General features: G+C 42.0%; 1 protein-coding gene across 2 annotated transcripts in view; it reads left to right on the top strand.

Annotated features, from left to right (window-relative positions):
- The window catches only part of PTPRT (protein tyrosine phosphatase receptor type T), an 803133-nt gene that overhangs the window by 681844 nt on the left and 95216 nt on the right, over positions 1 to 26073 (top strand). For both annotated transcript variants that reach the window (XM_057529518.1, XM_057529519.1), the window contains exon 16: positions 675 to 823. In XM_057529518.1, the coding sequence (XP_057385501.1) occupies positions 675 to 823 (149 nt within the window). The remainder of the gene's footprint in view (positions 1 to 674; positions 824 to 26073) is intronic.

Here is a 26073-nt window from a genome sequence, read left to right as displayed (position 1 = left end):
GTGCTTTTTCAGCTCTCTAAATGATTCTGATTTACACGAGTTTGAACATCACTGCTGTACTTCGTCGTCATCACCATCATCGACGTCATCATCATCATTCCAAATGCCCATCTGGTTCTGAGGGTCACTGTGGGAATAACTGTGCATCAAGTTCTGCTTTAACCTTTATCCTTTTGAGCTATAAGACTAACTCACCTCCACCCTTACCTGCTGCCCTCACCAGCCCCTACTTCAATCTACCTTTGTTTGGTGGGCTATTTCACGAGCTCAGTCCCTGAGAAAGGCCAGACTCCATTCTGAATCTCATTCAGAGCCCTGGGAACAGAAAGGTCCCCTACCTCTTCTTCCCTTTCAAGGGAGAGTAAGGAAAGCGTTGTGCAAATCTCATTATTTCCCATTTTAAGCTCAAGTAAAGAACACACCCATTGCTGAGGATGAGGCAGGATAAATGTCGTATTTCTGAACAAATGGAGTCCTTTAACAGTTTCAGGAAGACTTAGGTTTATTCCACCTTGACCTTGGAGGACCTGCCTTGACTCTGTTTCTGGAAAATGGACCAGGTTTGGGGGTTGAGGATGATGAGTGGGGAAAAAGAACAGTCTGATCTTCCAGTGCTTGGATGCAACTGTCACCATCTGACTGTGATTTTTTTTCCCCTTGCACATGTCCCAAAGGAAGCTGGCCAAGAAGCAGAAGGAGACACAGAGTGGAGCGCAGAGGGAGATGGGGCCCGTGGCCTCGGCCGACAAACCCGCCACCAAGCTCAGCACCAGCCGCAACGACGAAGGCTTCTCCTCTAGCTCACAGGACGTTAATGGATTCAGTAAGTTGAGCCAACTAAGGGGAAGGGGACGTCCGTACCAGCTTGACCCTGGTACCTCTGCTGTTGACCCCTCACAGTGTCAGGTGCTAAAGGACATGGTGTCTGACTGCTTCCCTGGGGTGGTCCAGGATGAAGGTGCTCCCTGGCAAAGACATGGGGCCGCCCATCCTGGGGTGAAAAGGAGAATTTCAGAACCTCAAAGCAGATGGAAATGAGGGCAAGCCATCTTAACTGCTGCTTGTGTACACAGAGGCAGGTTAAAACTAATAATAGTAAAAAAAAAGAAGAAGGAAGGCATGGTTATGCCCTTAGGGAGAAAAATATGCCAAGCTGAACTGAGTGTCTTACAGTTATCAAAACAACGCTGCACATAAAGTAGATGAGTTATGCGTTATCACGGTCTCCATCTCTCAGCTTATGAAACTGAGGCTCAGACTTCTCCAAAGTCCCATGGCTGATGAGTAACTTATCCAGAACTGGAAGCCGTGCCTTCCAAGCCTTGGCCAGTTTCAAGACACAGCTAATGATCCAAGTGGCATTTAGTCAAGAGCAGCGGTGTCCTCATGCAGAGTTAATACAGGATCCCAAGCTAATAGTAGTGGCTACAACTTCAGGGTTCACCCCATCCAAAGGAGAACATCAAGACTAGTAAACTAAAGCTAGGTTAGTTTAGTCTGATCTTGGGGATCAGACTCAAGAGTGCTGACTTTTGCTCTTAACTTTCTGAAAGCCAGTTCTTTTTCTGAATTGCGTAGAAATGCTAGATTCCCCAGCCTCTGCTCCAAAGTGGGGAAAGCAGGAAATCTAAAGGAATATGAGCAGAGACAAATGTTCCCCCTACACTGTGCCAGTGGCAAAGGGACGAAATCGTATTTTGTAAAAATCACTTAGATAAGGTCAATTTGGGATGACGGGGATCTATGAGAGGATGAAGAAAGAAAGGAAACCAGTATTTACAGACCACCTTCGTCTGCACCACAGCCTTGTGAGATGCTTAGTATGACTGTTCCCATTTTATAGATGATGTATCCAGAGCTCAGTGTTTGGCTGACCTTCCCACAGTTACACAGCTGCTTCCTGATGGATCTAGGATCCAAGGGTACCTCGGACCCGTGATTCCTAACCTCAAGTGTACCACAGCACCTACCTGAGGCAGTTTTCAAAATACGCATATCTGAGCCCCACACCTTACCTGCTGAATCAGAATCTCCTGGGGCAAGGGGAGTGGGGTGGGGACTCAGGATGTGGATTTTGTAAAAGCCACGCAGGGGGTTCTTATAGGCACCCCGTTAAGAAGGCTGAACTTTGAAAGAGGCAGCAGCTATTTTCAAATATTGACGTGCTACCTTGGGAAAGAGAGATTTTGTTTTAAACCTATAGAGACTGAAAAAATAGTAAAATGAATACTCATGTAGTCTTTACCTAGATTCACCAGTTGTTTGCATTTTGCAGTATTTGCTCTCTCTCTCTTATATACACACACACACACTATATGTATACATACATTATACATATATAATTTTATGAACCATTTAGCAGTAAGTTTTAGACATCATGACACTCCCTCTCCAGAGAATTCAGCATGTGTTTCCTGAGAACTAGGAGAGCTCTTCAGCATAACCACAATGAAATTATTTTACCCAAGAAATATAACGTTGTTTCAATCTCTGATAGACCAGAGTCCATAGCTGAATTTCCCCCATGGCCCTAAAATGTTCTCTCTTATTGTTACTATCTTTTGATCCAGGATCCAGTCAAGGTGCTCACTTTATATTTGGCCACCACGTCTCCCATCACCTTTCTATCTACAACAGTCCTCCCACCTTTCATTTTCCTTTCAGGATGCTGACATCTTTTAAAAGTCCAGGCCAGTTGTCCACAGAATGTTCCACAGCCCAGATTCGTCTGATTTGTTTCATCATGATCACACTCAGGTTAAACACTCTGGCAAAAATGCTGCACAGGTCACGTTGTGTACGTACTTCCCTTTGCATCATTTCAATAGACGCGTGCTGTCACTTTGCCCACTCTTGGTGATGCTAAGTTTGAATACTTCTTAAGGTTGAGAAATGGCTTTTAAAGACGAAGCCTAACAGCACATACTGATTATTTCATGAGTAAATATTTAACTTCTCTTTTCCTCAGAGAGCAGAGCAAGTTTGCAGTCTGCCTAAACACAAAGTCAGTTCTTAATCCGTTCTCCACCCAGGTGAATTTCTGGGACTCATACATTCCCTTGGGTCCAGGAAAAGAGGATGCCGACAGAGGGAAGGAGAGGTGGAAAGAGGGTAGCAAGGGACTGGGCTCGGTTTGTTCATAAAGGCGCGTCCTGGGCACCGCCCCACCCCAAGCCTCTGGCCCTGTTAACTTGTCACTGACTCTCCTGCTTTTGTCCTGAGGCAAGGAAGTTCATTAGCAAGTCTAGCTGATGGCACTGCTGGCCAGGTGGTACCTATTCACCCAAAACCTTTCCTGTCCAGGCCAGGCTCTTGTGCACCTGTTTTTCCATTTCCATTTTTGTAAAAATGTCCTGGGAGGACTCTGAATGCCAAAGAGATATGGTCAAAGACACGTGACAAACATCATGACCCCAAAATTGTAGGTATTTGATCTTAAGCTTTCTGATTTCAAATGAACACCTGGGTAACACCAATTTCTTGGATTTCAAGGGGAAACATCACCTCCATTTTCCCCATGGGCTAATAAAACTTAGACTCTTAAGATAAAAGCGCCCAAGACTGAGGGTAGATTGGTCAGCCAGAGAGGAAGAAGCAGCATATCCAATAAAATCTAATCAGATGTTTTAAAGTCCAGACACAATCTTTCCAAGATTGATATATGTGTGTTTTACATTTATATACACATATACATACACACAGACATAACACGCATACCCAGACATGTGTATATGTATATTGTATGTACATTCATTTTAATGATATTGCTTTTAAAAAGACAGAAAAAATTCAATTGATGTTACACTCAATTATTAAGAAATTTTGCATTTGTTTGAATCAGTAAATATTTTAGGATTCTATCTATGCATCTGGTGTCCTCAGGCTAGAGCCACAAACATGCTCTGGGGATTCTTTTGAATGCCCTGGAATGCATCAGGTACCTTTTAAAATGCTCTATGGAATCACTGGGGTGTGATTTGAGGGGAAAAAAATGTAAGTAATGCTTACACTGGAGATGTAGAAATTGCTTCTGCAATCACCCTGATGTATGTAAAATTGAATCCATTTTCGTGGCATTAGGGAAGTGACTGTCTGACTTCTCCATCGGGTCTTTAGGAGAGCCTGAGATTATTTGCAAATGTTGAAGCATTGCCAGAGGCAGAGCACAAGAATAGATGTCACATTGGAAAAGATTACAGAAAAACCTGCCCTGAGCAATTATTTCATTATTGAACAGGTGGGCCCTGGCCTAATTCAACCTTTGCATCCAACTGTGTGGGTTTGTTTTCCTGGGTTTTCGATTCCAAGTGACCGCTAAGTTCTGCAACATCCGTTCCATCAAGCCTCCCGGTTTTGTATAGGACCAGTGACCTCTGGGATGCAGGGGTGAGGGGGCTTTGTCAGGTACGGGCTGTTGCTCTGGAGTGCTGTGGCATTCTTGAAAAAGGAGTGCCCGTCAGCAGTGTGCATTGTTTTCAGTTTAAAGAAATGCTGACTTTTATTAAGTAATCTGATTTTGATCTTACTGCCTTGTGTACCTGCTTGTTATTTTTTTTCTGAGATCTTTTGCTCCCTGGGATCATTTTCTGGGTCTTTCTTCTGCTGCTTTCTTTTTACATTCCTGCTTAAATCTTCTTTATGTCTTTTGTTCATAGTCTCATCCTCTCCTTGTTTATTTTAGTCCAAATCAAAATGCTTCAAAACAAATTGCTGTTGAATTCTGTGATACGGGGCTTGGCTGTCTACCCTTCATGTAATAGCATTTGACAGACTCGCTTGCCCATTGGGTACTGTTAGTAAACTCCATCTTCATTTTTTTGCTTCCATTCTATTCAATGGTTTCACGTCTGGTGTGTGAAGGCAGTTTATCTCTAAGGAGCATCACATGCTGGGCCATCAAGCTCTCTGCTAAATAAAGAAGCAGGCGCCGTTGAGGGCTTGGAGGTGAGATTTAGTGGCCATTTTCACAGTGCTTAGTACGTGCCTGTCCCTGTGCTGAGTCCCGAGCACAGTTTGGGGAGGGGTGTAATTACAAAAATGAATAAAACGGGGCATTGTCTCAAAAATAATAAATGTTCCTACTTTTAAGTTTTTCATAGTTTACAGAAGTCCTTTTGCAAAATTACCTGGAGCCATAGATCCTTATTCCTGCACCATGAAAGAGCTGGTAGGTTTCTTACTACCCCCATTCTACAGATGAGGAAACTGAGGTTCAGAGAGACTCCATGCTGCAAATCACACAGGCATTTGCAGAGTCATAATAAGGATCTGTCTCTCCTGACATCAGTTAGGTTTTGTCCACTTAGTTCTTCAAAGAATTGAGAAAAACATCCATAAAAGTACCTACAGTAAAACAGCTGTATGAGAATTAAATAATCAGGATCAGGAAAACATAAATGAAGATAAGAGGGTCAAGACCAGGTTATTTTAAAATATAACTCCATTATATGAAAACGTAATCTAAATACGCAGGCTGGCAACTTTCAAATTCCACTTTCGCTCTGCGCTTTCTAGTAACAAAAGCCCAAATAGGAAGATCACTTTTATTGGCATCTACAATGTGCTAGACTGTATGCTTTATATAAATCCCATTCTTAAGCCTCCTAGGAACCCTATAAATTAGGTATTATTCCCATTTCATAAGTGAAGAAACTGAGTTTCAGAGAATTGGAGTAAATAAGCCCAAAGTCCCACACACATAGAGTGGGGATGGGATTGGAAGCCAAAATAGGGTTATCTGACTCCAGAATCCATGTTCCCTCTCCTGCACCAGGAATGTAGCTCTCACCACTCACTGGTCTCACTGTATGAGGCTGCTGACGGCTCCTCCCCTTTTCTACCACGTGGGCAGAAGCTGCTACCACCACAGTGTCCTGCAAGGAGCCTGTGGCTGGATACTGGCATGGAGCCAATCAGATTCCCACACCGTGCCAGGCTCTGTGATAAGCATGTTCAAATCTGGCATCTTACTCTGTCCTCACAGTAACCCTCTCTAGTTGGTACGTTTGTTAGCAAACCCATTGTACAGTAGAGGAAACTGGTGCTCTGAGATATTAAAAGATCTTCCTCAGGTCCTGTAATGAATACATAGTGAGGTTTGGACCCATGTTCTACTTTCTAAACCAAGCGTCTTGTCTTTCCTCCAACCTTACGCTTTCTCTCCATCACAAAGCAGGGTGAAGGAAAGAAAGGAGATCAGTGTGAATAGCCTTGCTAGCTGATAGGACAGAGCCTCCTCTGGGTTCCTCTATCCACTTCAGGGCCCAAAATGCCTGTCGCAGGAAGGTAGCTGCCCAGTAATCCAGAAAGGACCTGTGAGAATTGTCCCACCAGGAGCTTCTTCGGAAGTGGGACTGTAGACCAGATGGTCCCATCCCATCCTCGGGCATTCCTGAGCTGGTCCAAGCCCTGTATAGATATAGAGAGAGATGAGCAAGAGAGAGAGATTGCAGCCTGGTGCGGGAGACTATGGTCCCACAATGAGCATCTTTGCACAACCCAAATATGTATGTATGTATATACAAATGATGGACCTGGAATTCATCTAAGATCTTCTAGCTCCAAGGCCATATCTGGTTCCAGCTCTTCTGGTACTGGATTCTGTCTTCTTTTAAGGTGAAATCTGCTCTCTGTAACTTCCATCCATTCGTTCCTGATTTTGCACACAAAGTATGGGTTGGTCAGCAACCAGACGCTGGCCCTTGTCTGCCCTCTGGTGTCCCAGAAGGTAATGAAATCAGTCTTTCTCTTCCTGCAGCTCCCAGCCTCACCCCCAGCTATTGGACTGCAGCCAGCTGTGTGCCCTGCAGGTCCTGCCCTCAGGCTCAGCGGCCCTCACATCAGCTATCAACCTTCTTCAGTACACATTTCTGTTTTCCAATCTGTTCAAAATCTTGATTGGCGAATCTGTCTCCGTTTAGTCCGTGTCTATGGAGTGTGTGGTTTCCAAGTCTACCCTGGGCCGAACTACTGGAAGTTCAGGGGACTGCCACCACCCTCACTCCCTTTTCCAAACCTGGGTTCAGAACTCACTGCTCACGTTTGAATTAACCTCCAAATGTCCATCACGTATCTGCCTCACGCAGAGTTCATGGCTTCCAGCTCGGGGTTTGAGGGTCTCAAGTAAAGACTTTATGTTTCATCTGCGCTGTGTCTTCTTGTTAGATTTGACCCTGTTATCCCAGTGTACTGAGAGATTTTTGATTTCTAGCTGGGTTAGCCAAGGAGCTCACTTAATCCTCCCAGTTTGGGGCCTCGAATTACAGTAGTTATTAGATTATTAATATTCATCATACCAGCTATTATCTATTGAGCATTAATTATGAGCCCATTTCCAGCTGAGTGTTTTATATGCATTATCTTATCTCATTGGTATGTTGGGAGGATTAAATAAGTGTTGTGATTATCCCTGATGATTTACAGGTGAGGAAACTGAGGGTTAAATACTAAGGAACTTGCCTAAGCCTTCATAGTTTGAAATGGCAGATTTTTAAGCTGGAACTGAAACCTGGGTCTGTGTGACACCCCTAAGCCTACAGGCAAGATCATTCCACTATACTGCCTTCTGTAAGATAGATGGTATTATTCCCATTTTATAGAAAAGGAAACTGAAGTGTTCCATTTCAGCAAACATTGAGTCATTTGCTCCAAGTGTGGTCCCCAGACCAGCAGCGTCAGCACCACCTGGGAACTCTTTGGAAGCAAATTCTTGGGCCCCACCCCAGACCTACTGAACCCCAAACTCCGCGGGTGGGGCTCAGCAGTCACTGTCTTTAACAAGCCTTCCAGGTAATGCTGATGCACATTCAAGTCTGAGAATCGCTGGCTAGTAGTAAAGCCCAGGACTCTCAGACTCCAAAGCCCTAGTTCGTCTATGTGTGAAATTGTCTCTGATAGTACAGTTAGACACCCTGAGAGAGAAAGGCTGATTTTCCCTTTCTCAGGGTGGATGCACCAAGAAGAGGGGCTGCCTGGAGATGCTGGACCTGAAGGCTGCTAAAGCTCGTTTATAGCTGAGGGTCCCTAAACCCAGGGCTCCTTTCACAACCCTCTCTGGAACTTTCTGTCCTTTTGTCTGAATGGCAAACAACCCAAGAGTCAGAATGGAAGGAGTGGAAATTTACAAGGAAGAGCAGTCATGAGTCCCACAGTGAAGCCATGAGCTCGACAGAACATCATGAAGAGGAATTTTTTAAAATGCACAAAGTTCTGTTTGAAGGGACAGTTATATTTTCTGGTGGCTCCAGGATTAAACGGAATCTAGGAGAAGAATTGAATGTTACAAGCTTGCCACCTCCAGTTTTATTGAATATTTTATAGAGATTATTGAATATTTTGCAATCATCCTCTTGGCTGACAGATTAAAGGACACACTTATTAAGTTCCTGGCAACCCAAAGTGGAATGCAATTGCTTATTCCTTGGAAATGCAAAATGGAAATATAAGTGGCCTTGAGAAAGTAAACAAATTGTCCATCCCAAGCATTAAAGAGTTAAACTAAGATAAGTGTCAGAGAAGGATATTAGACCCCAAAAGGAGCCATAGTAGACCATCAAAACTAAGAATTACCTTAGACACCGTCTGATCCAACTTCCTCATCTTAAAGATGAAGAACTGAGTCCCTGAGAAGTCCCTGGTTATGGGAATAACTGAGGTGTTCCTTTAAATATTCATTGACTGCCAACTATATGCTAAAGCAGGGTAGGGATTGTAAAGATAAATAAGACATAGTCTCTGCCTTCAAGGCTATTACTGTCCTCCAAGAGGAGATTCGTAAGTGGATTAGTTTCAATAAATGCGATAAGTCATAGAGAAAAGGCATGTGTGGTGCCCCAGGAGCACTGATCAGAGGCTCAGCAGGTGATTAATTCTGCCTAAGTGAGTTAGACAGTACTGTCTATGTGAGGAAATGGATTTTGATTTGAAGAAAGTGCAAGAAAAAGATTGTCCCAGATAGAAAGGACAAAGGCTCGGAGGTGTAAGGGGTATGGTGAGCTTGAGGAAGGGGCCTTAAAATACAGGGTGCTTTGTCCTGAAAGCATATGGCCAGAGATATGTCTGGAACAGTAGCTAGAACCTGCCCGAGAAGGAACTTAACATTTGTAGCCTCCTTAAATTCACTTTGCAGGAGGGGCAACCTATATGGAAATTAGAGTGATCCCAGTGTCAGGTGCCCTTGCATGTTGTTGGAACCTGGCCTCATATTCTCTTTGATTTGTATAGATTCAGCTTTCCATTATAAATAAGTAGGGGTAGCATTTTATCAGCTACAGACCTTTACTTTCATTGTGAGCTGGCCCAGACATTCTTCCTCAATACCCTTTCGAAGAGACCTCAGTAAAGCTACAAAGCTGAACTTGTTTTTGGCAATTTATGCTAGGCCACTACATCTTGAGAAGAAAATAGAATTGTTCTATACACCTCACAGGTGGTCCTGAAATTGCAACAGGGCACTTAGGAAGTGCTTGTTAAAGTAATCAAGGATAAAGAAGTGATGTTGAAAATGTAAATATATAGTTGCTAGGTAGCAGAATAAACTGAGCTTAGAGACTAGGTTTTTTTTTCCTCAGCTCAAAGCTACAGCCTTGATAAGTTGAAAACACAGATAATAATTCTACCAGCTAACATTTTGTGAGTAATTCCTGGACAAAGCACTTTACATGCATCATTTCATTTCATAATCTCAACAATTTTGTGAGGCAGGTCAGGGAAACTGAGGTTCAGAGATTTTAAGTAACTTTTCAAGGGCACACAGCTACCAAGAAACCAGACTGAGGTTTGAACCTGGGTTTATATGATTGCCCTATCAGCAGCCTGTCCTTGAAATACTTTCTTTGCTTGACTTCTACTCTCCTGGTTTTTCTCCTTCCTCCCCAGCCATTTCTTCTCATGCTTCTTTCTTGGTTCTTCTTCTAACCATTCCAACATCCCAGGACTTAGTCCAGAATCTTCTCTTTTCTGCTTATTCTCAGTCTAAGTGGGCAGTGATGACATTAAGTGAGATAATGAGCACAAGAAGAGGCCAGATTTGAAGCAGAAGAGGGGGGTGGTTCAGATCTAGACAGATAAGGTTTGAAGTGCTGTTGAGTCACTGAAGAGATGTCAAGTAGGCTGTTGGATTTGTGGGCCTGGAGCTCAGCAGAGGAGTCTGGCCTGGAGATATAAATGTTTGCTACATTGTATGTACACAGTGATTGAAGACTTTGCCATGAATAAGGAAACTGAGGCACATTAAGATGGGACATGTTGCCTGGCATCACTTAGCAAGTTAATGGAAGAACCAGAGCATTGAACTAGGACTTACCTATTAGAAGTGCCTACAGAAAAGCAGTCAGTTAAAGCTGAGGGCAAAACAGGGGTCTATGAAAGGGACTGCATGACTAGTCCAAGTGCAGACTTTCTGGTCATCCACCCAGACCCTGAGATGGAACTTGGAATGTGTGAATGAGTTAATGGATTAGGTAGCCTCATGGTTGCCTACTCAGCCAGGATTATGATAAGATCTCAGTATGCAAAGCATAACTTTCTGAATCAAAATAGAAATTTTTAGAAGTCTGAAGTCTGATTTATATATTAGTGGTTGGGAGCAGATCTATATACCTTAGAAATTCAGTGAAGCAGCCGTAGTGCTGACATCACCACAGAGGTTGAGGAGCCCACGTAAAGTTCTTGCCCAGGTGGTAGGTTGTCCCATTGCCCACAGAGGTGGACAGCAGGTATAATACAGGAGGTAGAGGTTTGGAGAGGGAACGTCTTTGCAAAGCAGAATTCAAGGAAGTGGAAGAAGAAGATCAGAGTGCCAAGGACAGGCAAAATCCCTCTGTCCCCTGCACTACCATCTCCATCATTCTCTAGGTGGTCTCCTACATACTTCTGGAGTATGTCATGAGGTTTAGTTAGGCTGACTCAGTAGGATGCTCTTGACTGGAGTGAGAGGAACTGCCTACACCACCAGACGTCTATTATATCTCTAACCTGCACCTACCTCTAGAGTGGACAGATGTCGAGTGAGGAGATCCCCCAACCACAGTGCTAAGTGTTAGTAACACAAACATGAAAAAGGCAGTTCTGCTTCCAAAAATCCCACGATATTTTAGGGAACACAGACACAGTGATATGGCATGATACATCTAGTAGAGGTATGTGTAGAAGCTGCACGGAGAATGGTGTCTGGTGAAGGGAGGCTATTCTGACCCATTAACCGTGTAATTCATCTGTCTTCGGGTGATTTACTTTTCACTTCACCAGCCATGTGAGTTGACTCCCTAATTATATGAAGGCTGGAAATGAAAGTAAAATTTCAATCCCTTGGCAGTAAAACAAGAGGAAATGTGTTAAACATGATATCAGAGATACATTTAGCAGAGATACAATGTGGAGTAATCTTGACATGTTCCTTTCCCTTACCCTCCACATTTAATTCAATACCAAGTTTTGATTATTCTACATCTTCAATATGTGTAGAACCCATCCACATTCAATACCTCCGTCCTCGTCCAAGTTACCATCATCTCCTACTTCAGTAAGATCCATAGCCCCTAAATAGTCCTCATATCCATCCTTGTCGTTATCTAGTTCATTTTCTTCTTAGCAGTGAGGGAGATCTATTCAAGGCAAATGTAAATATGTTGCCTCATATCTCCCTGGCTTAAAACAATTCTGTGGCTTCTGATTTTTCTTAAGATAAAAACTGAAGTCCCCATCCAGATCTTACATACAGATCTTGCCCTGCTCATTTCTTCCAAGTTCTCACATTTCACTGTTCCTTTCTCTGTGAGCTCCAGCCACACTACCTTCTTCTCTAAGTGCTCCACCTTTTTCACACTCCTTCTACCACAGGGCCTTTGCCTATGCCATTGCTCTGTCTACAGCAGGGTAGACAAACTACAGCCCACAGGCCAAATCCAGCCCACTCTTGGTTTTTGTAAATAAAGCTTTACTGGAAAAGAGCTATGCTTGTTTGTTTACATCTTGTCTATACATAGCTGTTTTTGTGCTCCTATCAGTAGAGTTGAGTAATTGCTATTGAGACCATCTAGCCCACAAAGCCTAAATATTTACTCTCTGGCCCTTAACAGAAATGTTTTATAACTCCTCATCTAGAACACTGGCTATACCCACACTCTTCCGCTAATTGGCTCCTTTAGATCTCAATTCATGGATTTCTTCCTTTTCTGACCCCTTTCTCCCCAGGCCAGATTGGATTCCTTTGTTAGGTGCTATCATAGAATTCTGTTCTCTCAGCACTGACCTCATCTTCCAAATGTATTTAAGGTCCAACTCTTCTGACAGTTGGCAAGATTCAAGAGGTGAGGACCATTTCTGTTTGCTTACTACTGTGTCCCCAGCATGTAGCATGGTGTGTGGCACAGACTAGATGGACAGAAATTCTTATTTAGTTGACTAGATGGATGAATGGATGGATGTGTAGATAGATGCGACTCAGGCATAGCAATACTAAGTCAGAATAAAAAGGAATATTTAGAAAGCCTGGTACAGCTGATACTATACACTGTTGACCCACTTTCTGCATTCAGAATTGAGTGCAGCAGAGAAAGGAATCAAAGAATGTTTCTTTGCCAGTCAGCTGATATCCAGATCTTAGCATGTCTCCACCCCTGTCACCAACCTCTAGTCTGCCAACACTGGGGGGAATTTTACAAGTCCCTTTTCATTGTTCCTGCAAAATTGGGAGCTGCTACTCAAAATATCCTCAAGTAGTTAACTGTTGGCTGCTCTGGTAATGTGATACAATCATTCCTCTATTCATAAGAAAAGGGAAGGATAACAGCTGGTGGTCTTCAGACCAGACACAAATATAGGCAAAGACTCAGATAGGCTGCTATCTGGCTCTGCCAGTGGAAGAAACAAGAAAAAGAGTGAAGTCAGGAGACAGATATAACAGACTGTGAATCTCCACTGGCTGGATGGCCTCACAAGTAGCCATGAGAACATCAGTTATCTGGGAATGTTCTGATAGACAATGGGCATCAATTACATGGATCCAATCTATATGGTTATGGAGAGCTGGTTTCCCCACATGATTTGTCTTGGGAGCTGACATGTTTCTTTGGTTATTGAAACTCACTAAGTAAAAAGGAAGGGGTTTGAACTGTGTTGGTTTTTTTAGATGAGAAGAAGCCAAAATGAGTTGGTAGAATATCAGTAGGAAATGGAATTAGGCTTCTTGGGCTGCTTCAAGATGATCAAGGAAAGTGTCAGGGCGGAGCTGAATCTTAAACAATGAGTGATCAGAGATTGTCAAGGCAGAAAAGGAGAAACATGTTATTGCTGTCTTTGTTTTGTTATGACACACCACGTCAATACTTAATGGCATAAAACAACCACCATTATATTTTGCTCACAATTCTGTAGGCCAAGAGTTGGGGCAGGGGTGAGCAGGGATAGTGGTTGTATCTGCTTGAAAATGAGGAGACTCAGATGGAATGACTTGAATGGCTGGAAATAATTGGGATGGCTCTCCGAGAGCCATATGTCTGGGTCCTCATTTCTTCCTCAAGTGGCGTCTGCTAAGGATGGAATGCCCAAATGGCTCATTTATTTGTGTGTCTGACCCCTTGGTTGAAATGACTAGAACATCTGGGGACGGCTGGCCCCTCTCCCTATGTGTCTAACTTAGTCTTCTTTGTAGCACGGCAGACTCGTGGTACTCAGACTTATTACATGATGGCTGGCTTCCCCCAGAGCGAGTGTTCTGAGAAAGCCAGGAGGAATGCCAGTCCTCTTAAAACTAGGTTGAGAACTGGCCAGCATTACTTCTGCTGCATATCATTATTAAAAGCAGTCACAGGTAAGCCTGAAAGAGTGGAGAAGCAGGCTTCACCTCTCAACAGGGGAAATGGCACATGCCTCCAGGAAGGGAAGGAATTAATGGTGGTCATCTTGGAGATTAAACTACCACACTGTTCTAAAAGAAGAGAATACATGTACATGGACACCACGGTGTGAGGTCTACGTGGCTGATTAGAGTGAACAATAATTAGGAATACTTTCCAAATCTCCAGTTTCCACTTAGGTTACAGTGATAACTCTTCCATTACTAGCACATGGTTTGGCAAGGTCTCTGAAGATCTTCAGAATCTGGAAAGAGCTTTTGCTCTCATGTACAATTCCTTGTGAGTGTGAATGTCTTCGCTAAAATACAGAGTCCAAAAGACATCAATAAAATTATCTTCTCCCTAGAGCTTGAGAGAGAATGTGAAGGGCAGGAGACAGATGTTGGTGTCTCTGTCCGAGGGCCTGAGACACCCTGACCCTGACCCCTTTCTCAGGAAGTCCTTTCTCAGGAAGTCCTTTCCCTTGGACTTGTAATTATGAGTGGTTTGACATCCCTGGAGTATTTGGATTTTTAACTCCATGGGATTAGGTGGTGGGAGATGAACCTAGAAAAGTGATCAAAGACTGTGTCTTAAAGACTGTCAAAAACTAGAGAGTTTGGAATTTATAATGTTTTCTGCAAGGAGCTAGCACAGATTTTAAGAAGTGGAGAAGCAGGATTGAGTCCAGTTCCAGAAAGATCATCCCACTGACAGTGAGGAGAATGTATTGGAGTGGGAGTTGATAAGACTAATAAAAAGCAAGTATTGTTTCTGCATGTATCAGATCCAAGGAAAGTGACTTAGCACAAAACACTGCTGCAATGGACTTCTTTTTTACACATGCATCCACACCCACACCCACACCCACACATACCTGCTTACAGAATTAATAGTGACTACAAACAAATTGGTGTGGCCAACTGTTTGTAATGAAGCAGGTGATAGAGAGAGGATGTTCTACAACATTCCATTCTCGGGACTGTTAAGTCCAGAAGTATTGATTAGATATCCATGCTTGCTCTCTATTTTCTTGATCAGTCAATATTTTGATGGTTTGATGCCTGAAAATATTTGGACATATTCGATTTTTGAAATTAGTATCCTTATTCAGTTAATGTCTCATTGGGCCAATTCAGTTTTTCCAAGGTGAAAACCCCTTTCATCTTCAGGGTCTTTGATATAGGTTGGATGAAATTCCCTCTGATCTACAGATGTGACAGAGGCTCAGAAAGTAAGAGAGTCACTCCAAAGCAGCAGAGTCACTTCTGTTTCTGCTACAGTGAAGACCCATGTGGTCCTCCACTGAGTGTTCAGCCAGCTGTGCCCTAGCAAATACATGCACTTGTAAATCTGGTCCCCACTCTTATTAATAACCCTTCTTTTACTGTCCCATCACTCTCCTTGCAAATTGATCCATCAGCAGAGGTTTACCTAATAATTCAATGTCATTGTTATGCTTTACTTATAAAAGAGCTATTTGCCAAGCCTGTTCTGCAATTTAAAAATGCAAGTCTTACCATGCCATCGTCCATCTGAAAACCTGTCACCGGCTCCCCATTGCCCTCAGAGTGAAGTTAGGATGCATCTCATGGCCTGTAAGACTCAGAATGATCTGATTCCTGTCTACATCTTTGGTCTCATCTCTAACCACTCTCTGGATTTCTCAGTATAGTTCAGTCATATTGACTTTCCTTCTATTCTTGGAAAACACTAAGTATTTTCAAACATCATGGCTTCCACAATTCCCTTCCCTCTTCCTAGAACATTCTTCCTTTCTGTCATTCATTGTTTACCCTTATTAATCCTTCAGATCTATGATTCTCTGTCATCTTTTGAGGACTTCCTGATCTCTAATATAAACAGTGACCATTTTTTTCTAGTCCCTTCTTTCACAAGTATTATGTATTCAAATATTTATTTAACAGTTTTTTGGTTACTGTCTGCCTTCTTTACAGACTGTAAGCTCCAGAGTGCAGAGACCACTTCTGTTTTGACTATCACTGTGTCCCTAGAGACTAGCGTTAGGTGCTTGGTATTTGACAGATGCTTGATGAGTATTTGTTGAATGAACCATTATGTTAATTTTGTGATCAAGATGGATTCACAATAATTCACTTTTAACTATTCTGTATTCAACCGACTATTCTTGTGGACTGCGTGAAAAACGTGGTCCTGCAGTCGTGAAGATGACTAAGGTTACTCTTAGGTTTTGATCCCATGGTGGAGGTGGGGAGACCAGGAGGAGACCATTGCACTAGTCTGGGAGAGGTAGATGAGGTACTCTTTGCAACTCCTTTTCTTGGGAAGTCCTAATCCTAATATCTTTGTCCTCATCATTAATTCTAAAGACCTCATGGCCAATAATGGCATCCTTGGTCTCCATCATTCAGTGCAGGACTGGAACACAGAAGGAACACTCTTCAGAACTGCTTTGTGGCTCCTGGTGCCCCTACCCTTGTGACCTCCCCTGTCTCCTCCAGAGAGCTCTATGCTTCTAACAATTTTTTCCTTCTCCCCCTCGCACCCCAGTCACTGTTTACCCTTCTCCAACTTTATTCACTTGTGGATATTCCCAATATTTGGGAAAATCTGAAAAGTCAACTTACTCTTACGTTTAAGGAATATACCTCATTGTCTTTAAAGGGGAAAGTAGAAGAAACTAACCTTGATTTAGCCCTAACTATGTACCAGGGGCTGTGCAGGATGTTGTGATATGCTATATCCTTTAATCCTTACAACTTTTGAAGTGACAGTTATTAGTGGCATCGGGCTTCTTTCACAAGTGTAGAGACTGAGGTTCAGAGATATTAAGTAACTTGTTCAAGGTCACATAGCTAGTAAGAGTTATAGCAGGGATTTAAACCTAATATTTACCTTGCATATGATCTGACTACTATAATGTACTCCCTCCCAAATAATGTGAGATATGTAGACACTTGTGAGGCCATTGGGGAGATGGCATACTTTGATGCTGATGTCTTCAAATCCCAGATTGCACTACTCTCTTCAGTGATTAGAACATAATGAGTACTCTCCTGCCATTCATTCACTCAACAATGTTTGTTGAGCACCTGCTATGTGCTAGACATGTGTTAGCTCTCCTGCTACATCAAGTGAATAAAGCCAGGAAAATTCCCTGTCCTCATAAAGCTTACATACTAGTGGTGGCAGGGAGTGGAAAGAGAGAGACAGAAAATACACAATGGACAATAAAAAGATAAGTAAATTATATGGCATTATAGAAAATGATAAGTGCTATGGAAAAAATGGAACAAGATAAGTGGTATTTGGAGTTATAAGTGGGGGAGCATTGCAGTTTTACAGAAGATGAAATTTGACCGAAGACTTGAAAAAGATAAAATGTCAAGAGTGTCCCTGTTCGAGGCAACCAAGGCAAGAGTGTGCCTGATGTTTTCAAGGAAAAGCAAGACTCTGCTCTAGCTGCAGGGGTCCAGAGAGCAAGGTTTTCATGATGAGCAGTCTACACTGTTCTTTGTTGGACAGAACTTGGAAGTCCAAACCAGTAGAGCCCACAAGAAGCATGGACTTCTCTCAATCCACATCCTTTCAGAAGGCACCATAGTAAATAGGTTAACCCAAGATGCTTCCAAAGGATAACAAAGACCCTTGTACCTATGAAGTCACTGCTTTCCATGTTTCTCTTTGGTGCTGATTCCGACCTTCCTTAGCCCAGTAAGGTCTGGCATTGAAGCCTTCCTCCACTTGCCCATTACTCAGTTCTGCTGTGACTCCAGTCTGGCTATACTGGACTTCCCAAGTTCTCTCTCTGTCTCTCTTTTTTTTTTTAAAATAAATTTATTTATTTATTTTTGGCTGCGTTGGGTCTTCGTTGCTGTGCACGGGCTTTCTCTAGTTGCAGCGAGCGGAGGCTACTCTTTGTGGTGATGTGCGGGCTTCTCATTGCAGTGGCTTCTCTTGTTGTGGAGCACGGGCTCTAGGCATGTGGGCTTCAGTAGTTGTGGCATGCGGGCTCAGTAGTTGTGGCTTGTGGGCTCTAGAGCGCAGGCTCAGTAGTTGTGGCGCACGGGCTTAGTTGCTCCATGGCACGTGGGATCTTCCCAGACCAGAGCTCGAACCCGTGTCCCCTGCAGTGGCAGGCGGATTCTTAACCACTGTGCCACCAGGGAAATCCCTCCAAGTTCTCTTTTAAGCTAGTCACTCATGCTATGACCATGGTGATTTCCCTGCCCTCCCCCACTCCCCAATCTAGTACATCCGCACCATTCAGACATATTTACTAGGTCCCTGCTTGGCAAGGAACCCAGTGTAATGTTGTTAAGGGTGTTAGCTGGCACGATCACTTCTGTCATTGATCACTTCTGTCATTGTTTTCTAAAAGCACCGTTGCTTTTTAAACTGACCCTAAACATGGTGAGCATTTAGTCACCATTCTAAGTCATTTATTTAGCATGAAAATTTATTAGTTAGACCATTGTTTAGCAAATTCATCACATTGCACTTTTTACTTAGCAGAATCACTTAATTAGTGTTTTATTACTGGAATCGACTGTCAATTATGTGGCTAATTCATTTACTTAGGGAATGAATGTTTTATCTGCGTAACGCAATTCAAAGTGCACTGTTAACTCTTTAGCGATTAAAGACTGTTGTCAGTGGCAATTCATGTTGTAAGGAAAATTAAATCATTTATTTCCCTTGAAGTATCAGGTATTGGAAAAATCTTTGGAAAAGTGTAGAGAGGGTAGTTTAGAACCTTTCATGAATTAAAGGACTTTCATTAACTGAGTGCTAATGAAGGCTAAATAAAAGTAGCTGGAGGGTTTTGATTGGACCCCTTGGGATAAATTATTATAATATGTATACCCATATGTGTATGTTGCTGTAACGTATATAAATGCTCTTTTATTGACATTATTTCTTTGGGCTCTCACAAAAGCATTGTGGGGTGACATTGGGGTTTGTAATTGGCAGCCTCTGACATACCCCTGATGATTCCTGCCTGCTTTCACACATCCTTGTATTATCCCTTCCTTTGAATGCAGGCTGGATCTACTGACTGGCATATAAGGAATAGAATGTAACAAAGTATTGAGGTGTCACTTTCAAGATTAGGTTATAAAAAGTCTGGGGCTTCCATCTGGGCTGCTCGCTTTCTCTCTCTTTTTCATTTGCTTGCTCCATGGGAAGCCAGCTACCATGTTATGAGTTGCCCTATGGGGAGACCCACTGGGCGTGGTTACTCCAGTAACCCATGAGAAAACTAGTTTGCTAGCGACCACATGAGTGAACTTGGAATCAGAGTCTTCCCCCTAGATGAGTCTTCACATGCAACCATAGTCACATCTGACAGCGTGAGTGCAGATTCATGCAAGACCTAGAGCTAGGGGTACCCATGAAAGCTGCACTCAGATTTCCGACCTACAGAAACTGTGAGATAGTAAATGTTTGTTATTTTAAGTTGCTGATTTGGGGGGTGGTTTGTTAGGTAGTGATAGATAATTAATACATGGCTTAATATGTGATATGTTATAAGAATTTACCAAAGGCTTTTTGGTTAATAAGTAGTAGAGCCAGGATTTAACCTTGGTTCCTCTGATGCATTTCTGTAACCAAAAAAGAATAGGAACTGTAGTTAAGACCTCTCATTGCAACTTTCAGGGGTCCTCAAAGCATTGACATCCCACAAGTGCTACTATTCAGAGGCAGTTTCTCTATAACAATGATTCCCTTATGACCTGCACACCTTTATTACCATGAGAAGCCACTGGAATTCTGGAGAAGTTGGTGAGCAGCATGCTTGTAGGATTGATCTTCTTTACTATGTTTCGATCAGGAATTGAGTCAAAATTCCCCTTTCTGGCCCCCAGTCACTGCCCTGACCCCCATTAAATGGTTGTAACAGTAGTTCCCAAACATGACTGGCCCCAAACTAAAGCTACTAAGTCCTTAGATCTGGGGAAGAAATCTATATTTAACATGTTCCCTGAGTGACTCTTGTATAGCCCAATGGTTTGGGATCCACTACGTAAAACAAAGTAGGTTGTCATTTCAGTCAACTTCTATAGTTCAACAGCTGAGGGTCTGCCAGGCTAACCCTTGATGTGCACACACAGCTTTATCAGTTCTTATGAGAGAGTTAGGTATCTGTCCTTCCCAGAGTAAAGGCCAGCAGCGTTGGTTGCTTGAATGTTTTTGTTTGGTTGGTTTCGAGCAGTACTAAGGTGTACTACCTCATTCATTCACTAAAAGCAGAAAGGACAGTGCTTGCTTTATTGAGTAACTCCAGGACCATTAATGAACAAATTGTATTTCTTAACTGGAAGCTCCCTTAAAGACCATCTAATCTTACTACTCAAAGCGCAGGTCCGTGGACCTGCAGCATGACCGTCACCTGGGAGCTTGTTACAAATGCAGACTCTCGGATCACATTCCAGACTCACTGAATTAGAATATGCATTTTAAACTATCTCTAGCGTGTATATTAAAAGTTGAGAAGGAGTGGTCTAATTCAACTCCGTAATTTTAAAGTTAAGATCCAGAAGGTGAAAGTAATTGTGCAAGACAATTTAGTGGCAAAACCAGGATGAAAACTCAAGTCTTATAACTCCAAAACTGTGTTGTTTCCACTCTATTAATGTTCTGTTGTCTTTGTAGCTTATTATATCCACATACTCTGCTTAAGTATCCAGGGCATAGTTTGAAATGAAGAAAGCAGGCTTCTCTCCATCCAGGATAATGGCAAACGCGTTTCAAACAGCTGTTGCACATTTCAATTTCCTCTCCCTCTCCCAGACAAGTTTAGCATTTCATTTTCTCTTTCGTATACATCAACAAAAGACAAAGTCACCTGTCAGGCTGAAGACTGTAAAACCTGACAAAATTGAGTTTTTCTAGTTTAGCTAAGTATTACTCTGCAACTATTTTGCCTACCTTTGTCTTATTATGATTTTGACAAATGAGAGAGAGGAAATGTTTTCAATGTGAGGCATTATTTACTTTTTTTTCCCTTCCATCACGCACCTTCCTATGAGGATGTGGGTCTCCGAGTGCAGTGATACACACACAACACAAAATGCTGGGCTGGTTGTTTTTAGTGTGAGCACAACTCTGGAGCCAGGGAGAAATTCCAGATCATGCCCTGCCCGAGCTGGAGTCACAACTGTAACCTTCAGCTGTAACCTTCAGTCTGACAGAAACCCACCCTTCCCCACACAATCTGTCATCCCCCCTGTACAAACCTCTCTCAAAAGCCACCCTAGAATCCCTCTCTTTCCTGCTTGCAAGAATATCAAAACCATACAATTTACTTTTCTTTATTATTTCTGCTTCAAGTAACTTACTAAGCAGGACATGTTCCTCTACGTTCTTTGGAATATCCTATCTATACTAACATGAACAGCCATATACAGACTTTTCTACTAATAGTATTAAATAACTTCACAATGATAATAATCTTTCCAACGTTGAGTAAACTCACATTTTCTTCTTAATATACTTCATTCTCATCTGATAAGTAATATAATCCCCAGGAAGCCATTCCTTACCAGCCAAAATTTGTACCATACTTTATCATCTGTTTACAAAATTCTTCAGGCACATGTATCACTGCCTATTTACAAGGTATTTTTCTACTCATCAAAGTTCAGATAGTCCGTTGCTTCAAACAGAAGTGCAAGTGGATGGTGGCTATGCAGTAATTAAACACTGGACTTAGACGTTACAAGAAAGAGTTTGTGTTTCTGGTGAGCTGAAACATTTTAAAAGTCCGGCATTATACCCCTTCTCCTTTGTGGTTCAGCAGTGTATTTCCAAGATCCCGTACATACCCCGCAGCTTTGTTCTCTCATTTCCTAGTTTGATCACTGAGCAGTTAAGACCAAAAAGCATCCTCTTGTTGCTACAGGTCTGTTGCTTCTCGCTCGCCACGTGATCTTCATTTTTGTTTGAATTAAGTTTATAAAACCTATGCTGTGAACCCTGGTATCAGCACTTTTGCTGTCTTGTTTTCATGAAATTGTGACAAAACGGAAAAAAAAAAAAAAGACTTTCAAAGTCTTTTTTTTAACAGTGAAATCCTTTCTTCAAGCACAATCATACCTAGAAGTCTATTTTATAAAACAGATAAAAAACCATTTACCTCTGGCTGCAGCAGAGGTGAGGGAAAACTCATGTGCTTGCTGAGCATTGGGTGCGTGCGCGCGCGCGCGCGCGCACACACACACACACACACACACACACACACACACACACACACACACACACACACACACACACACACACACACACACACACACACACACACACACACACACGCAAAACCCCTCATGAGGGTCCAATTCACTCCTGACCCACAGAAGAGACTCTGAACAGAGGTCTCCCTTCCTAACCCTGGCTCAGCTCTTAGGTCACGAAGTCCACAGACTAATAATTCACTTATTCCTTCCCCTGGAGACCACATGCATGAAACTTTCCACATTATGATTTACCTAAAATAAAAATAACGATCCGAACAACTGGTCACTTAAACAAGTACAGGCTATGGCTTCTGACTAAAAGGGCATGAGTCACAAAAGCAAGGCCATAACATGAATGGCACTCTCTAAAATCAAGCAGTGCACAGCATGCGTGGCCACACATGGCCGCCCTGCGGACCCCCGGATTAGAGGAGCCTCGGGAAAGATGGGGCCCAGTTTATGGGGCTCTAGTAGACCACAGGGTTTCACTGAGAGACACTTTTTTCATTATTGCTACAGTCACCCAGAGTCCAGGAACCAGCCCTCAGCCTAGAGACAAGAGAGAAACTCAAAGGCCAGTGTTTTGTTACATGAGGGATCCTTGGGCTGGAAGTACTTCTGCATCTTGGCTGTGGTGGTCACAGGAATCTACACCTGTGATTAAATTACATGCAGCTGTGAACACACACACACAGGTGCACGTAAAACTGGTGCAATCCAAGTAAGTTCAGTGGAATGTGTTCATGTCAATTTCCTGATTATGATGCTGTGTGATAGTTAGGTGAGATGGTAAGTTGGGGAAAACTGACTGAAGGGTATACGGGGCCTCTCTAAGTTATTTCTTACGACTGCACGTGAATCTACAATTATCTCATGATAAAACTTCTTTAAGAAAAAGCTGGTGCTCTGGTAAAGGGCTGAAAGGTAACTTCTGACCCTGGCCACATCCATCAGAGTCTTCAGATGTGTTTCATGGTTTTCCCAATCAGTTACTCACTCGCCAATCCAAGCATGTGATAAAAGTGTTCTACCTGTTTCTAGTAATTGTGAAGTGGTTTCTGTGTGTCTTTTTTCTTAATCATTTTTGTCAGAGGTTTGTCTAATTTATCAGTGTTTTCGAAGGAAAGAACCAGCTTTTGTTTTTCTTCAGCTTCTCTGTTGCGTCCTTAACTTCTATTATGTCCCATTATCATCTGTTCTTATATTTATCTACTTACTTTCTACTTTCAGTGACTATATTTTTCATCTCTAGAAGTTAAATATGTATTTTGCAAAGTCACCCATCCTTTTTCCATGATGTGTTGCCTTATTGCTGTGGTTCACAGTCCTTCCATATTCTCTTTAATCAATCTAAGTGTATTTGTTTTATTGTCTCTTACACAGTTTAATTATTTTCAATGCTTGGCAGGCATATCTCTCTGTGTATCATGTCTGCTGACTCTCCCTTGTGGGGATAAGCTGGCTCATGTGGCTTGTCAATCTTTTTTTTTTTTTTTAACATCTTTATTGGAGAATAATTGCTTTACAATGGTGTGTTAGTTTCTGCTTTATAACAAAGTGAATCAGTTATACATATACATATGTTCCCATATCTCTTCCCTCTTACATCTCCCTCCCTCCCACCCTCCCTATCCCACCCCTCTAGGTGATCGCAAAGCGCAGAGCTGACCTCCCTGTGCTATGCGGCTGCTTCCCACTAGCTATCTATTTTACGTTTGGTAGTGTATATATGTCCATGCCACTCTCTCACTTTGTCACATCTTACCCTTCCCCCTCCCCATATCCTCAAGTCCATTCTCTATTAGGTCTGTGTCTTTATTCCCGTCTTGCCACTAGGTTCTTCATGACCTTTTTTTTTTTTCCTTAGATTCCATGTATATGTGTTAACATACTGTATTTGTTTTTCTCTTTCTGACTTACTTCACTCTGTATGACAGACTCTAACTCCATCCACCTCACTACAAATACCTCCATTTCGTTTCTTTTTATGGCTGAGTAATATTCCATTGTATATATGTGCCACATCTTCTTTATCCATTCATCCAATGATGGGCACTTAGGTTGCTTCCATGTCCTGGCTATTGTAAATAGAGCTGCAATGAACATTTTGGTACATGACTCTTTTTGAATTATGGTTTTCTCAGGGTATATGCCCAGTAGTGGGATTGCTGGGTCGTATGGTAGTTCTATTTTTAGTTTTTTAAGGAACCTCCATACTGTTCTCCATAGTGGCTGTATCAATTTACATTCCCACCAAGAGTGCAAGAGTGTTCCCTTTTCTCCACACCCTCTCCAGCATTTATTGTTTCTAGATTTTTTGATGATGGCCATTCTGACCGGTGTGAGATGATATCTCATGGTAGTTTTGATTTGCATTTCTCTAATAATTAATGATGTTGAGCATTCTTCCATGTGTTTGTTGGCAATCTGTATATCTTCTTTGGAGAAATGTCTATTTAGGTCTTCTGCCCATTTTTGGATTGGGTTGTTTGTTTTTTTGTTATTGAGCTGCATGAGCTGCTTGTAAATTTTGGAGATTAATCCTTTGTCAGTTGCTTCATTTGCAAATATTTTCTCCCATTCTGAGGGTTGTCTTTTCATCTTATTTATGGTTTCCTTTGCTGTGCAAAAGCTTTTAAGTTTCATTAGGTCCCATTTGTTTATTTTTGTTTTTATTTCCATTTCTCTAGGAGGTGGGTCAAAAAGGATCTTGCTGTGATTTATGTCATAGAGTGTTCTGCCTATGTTTTCCTCTAAGAGTTTGATAGTGTCTGGCCTTACATTTAGGTCTTTAATCCACTGTGAGTTTATTTTTGTGTATGGTGTTAGGGAGTGTTCTAATTTCATACTTTTACATTTCTCTAGGAGGTGGGTCAAAAAGGATCTTGCTGTGATTTATGTCATAGAGTGTTCTGCCTATGTTTTCCTCTAAGAGTTTGATAGTGTCTGGCCTTACATTTAGGTCTTTAATCCATTTTGAGTTTATTTTTGTGTATGGTGTCAGGGAGTGTTCTAATTTAATTCTTTTACATGTACCTCTCCAGTTTTCCCAGCACCACTTATTGAAGAGGCTGTCTTTTCTCCATTGTATATGCTTGCCTCCTTTATCAAAGATAAGGTGACCATATGTGTGTGGGTTTATCTCTGGGCTTTCTATCCTGTTCCATTGATCTATGTTTCTGTTTTTGTATCAGTACCATACTGTGTTAATTACTGTAGCTTTGTAGTATAGTCTGAAGTCAGGGAGCCTGATTCCCCCAGCTCCATTTTTCGTTCTCAAGATTGCTTTGACTATTCGGGGTCTTTTGTGTTTCCATACAAATTGTGAAATTTTTTGTTCTAGTTCTGTGAAAAATGCCAGTGGTAGTTTGGTAGGGATTGCATTGAATCTGTAGATTGCTTTGGGTAGTAGAGTCATTTTCACAATGTTGATTCTTCCAATCCAAGAGCATGGTATATCTCTCCATCTGTTTGTATCATCTTTAATTTCTTTTATCAGTGTCTTATAATTTTCTGCATACAGGTCTTTTGTCTCCTTAGGTAGGTTTATTCCTAGATATTTTATTCTTTTTGTTGCACTGGTAAATGGGAGTGTTTTCTTAATTTCACTTTCAGATTTTTCGTCATTAGTGTATAGGAATGCAAGGGATTTCTGTGCATTAATTTTGTATCCTGCTACTTTACCAAATTCATTGATTAGCTCTGTAGTTTTCTGGTAGCATCTTTAGGATTCTCTATGTATAGTATCATGTCATCTGCAAACAGTGACAGCTTTACTTCTTCTTTTCCAATTTGGATTCCTTTTATTTCTTTTTCTTCTCTGAATTCTGTGGCCAAAACTTCCAAAAGTATGTTGAATAATAGTGGTGAGAGTGGGCAACCTTGTCTTGTTCCTGATCTTAGTGGAAATGGTTTCAGCTTTTCACCATTGAGGATGATGTTGGCTGTGGGTTTGTCATATATGGCCTTTATTATGTTGAGGAAAGTTCCCTATGCCTACTTTCTGCAGGGCTTTTATC

This window comes from Balaenoptera acutorostrata, chromosome 15, assembly GCF_949987535.1.
Source record: "Balaenoptera acutorostrata chromosome 15, mBalAcu1.1, whole genome shotgun sequence".
Classification (NCBI taxonomy): domain Eukaryota; kingdom Metazoa; phylum Chordata; class Mammalia; order Artiodactyla; family Balaenopteridae; genus Balaenoptera; species Balaenoptera acutorostrata.
This window is presented reverse-complemented; position numbering and strand designations above follow the sequence as displayed.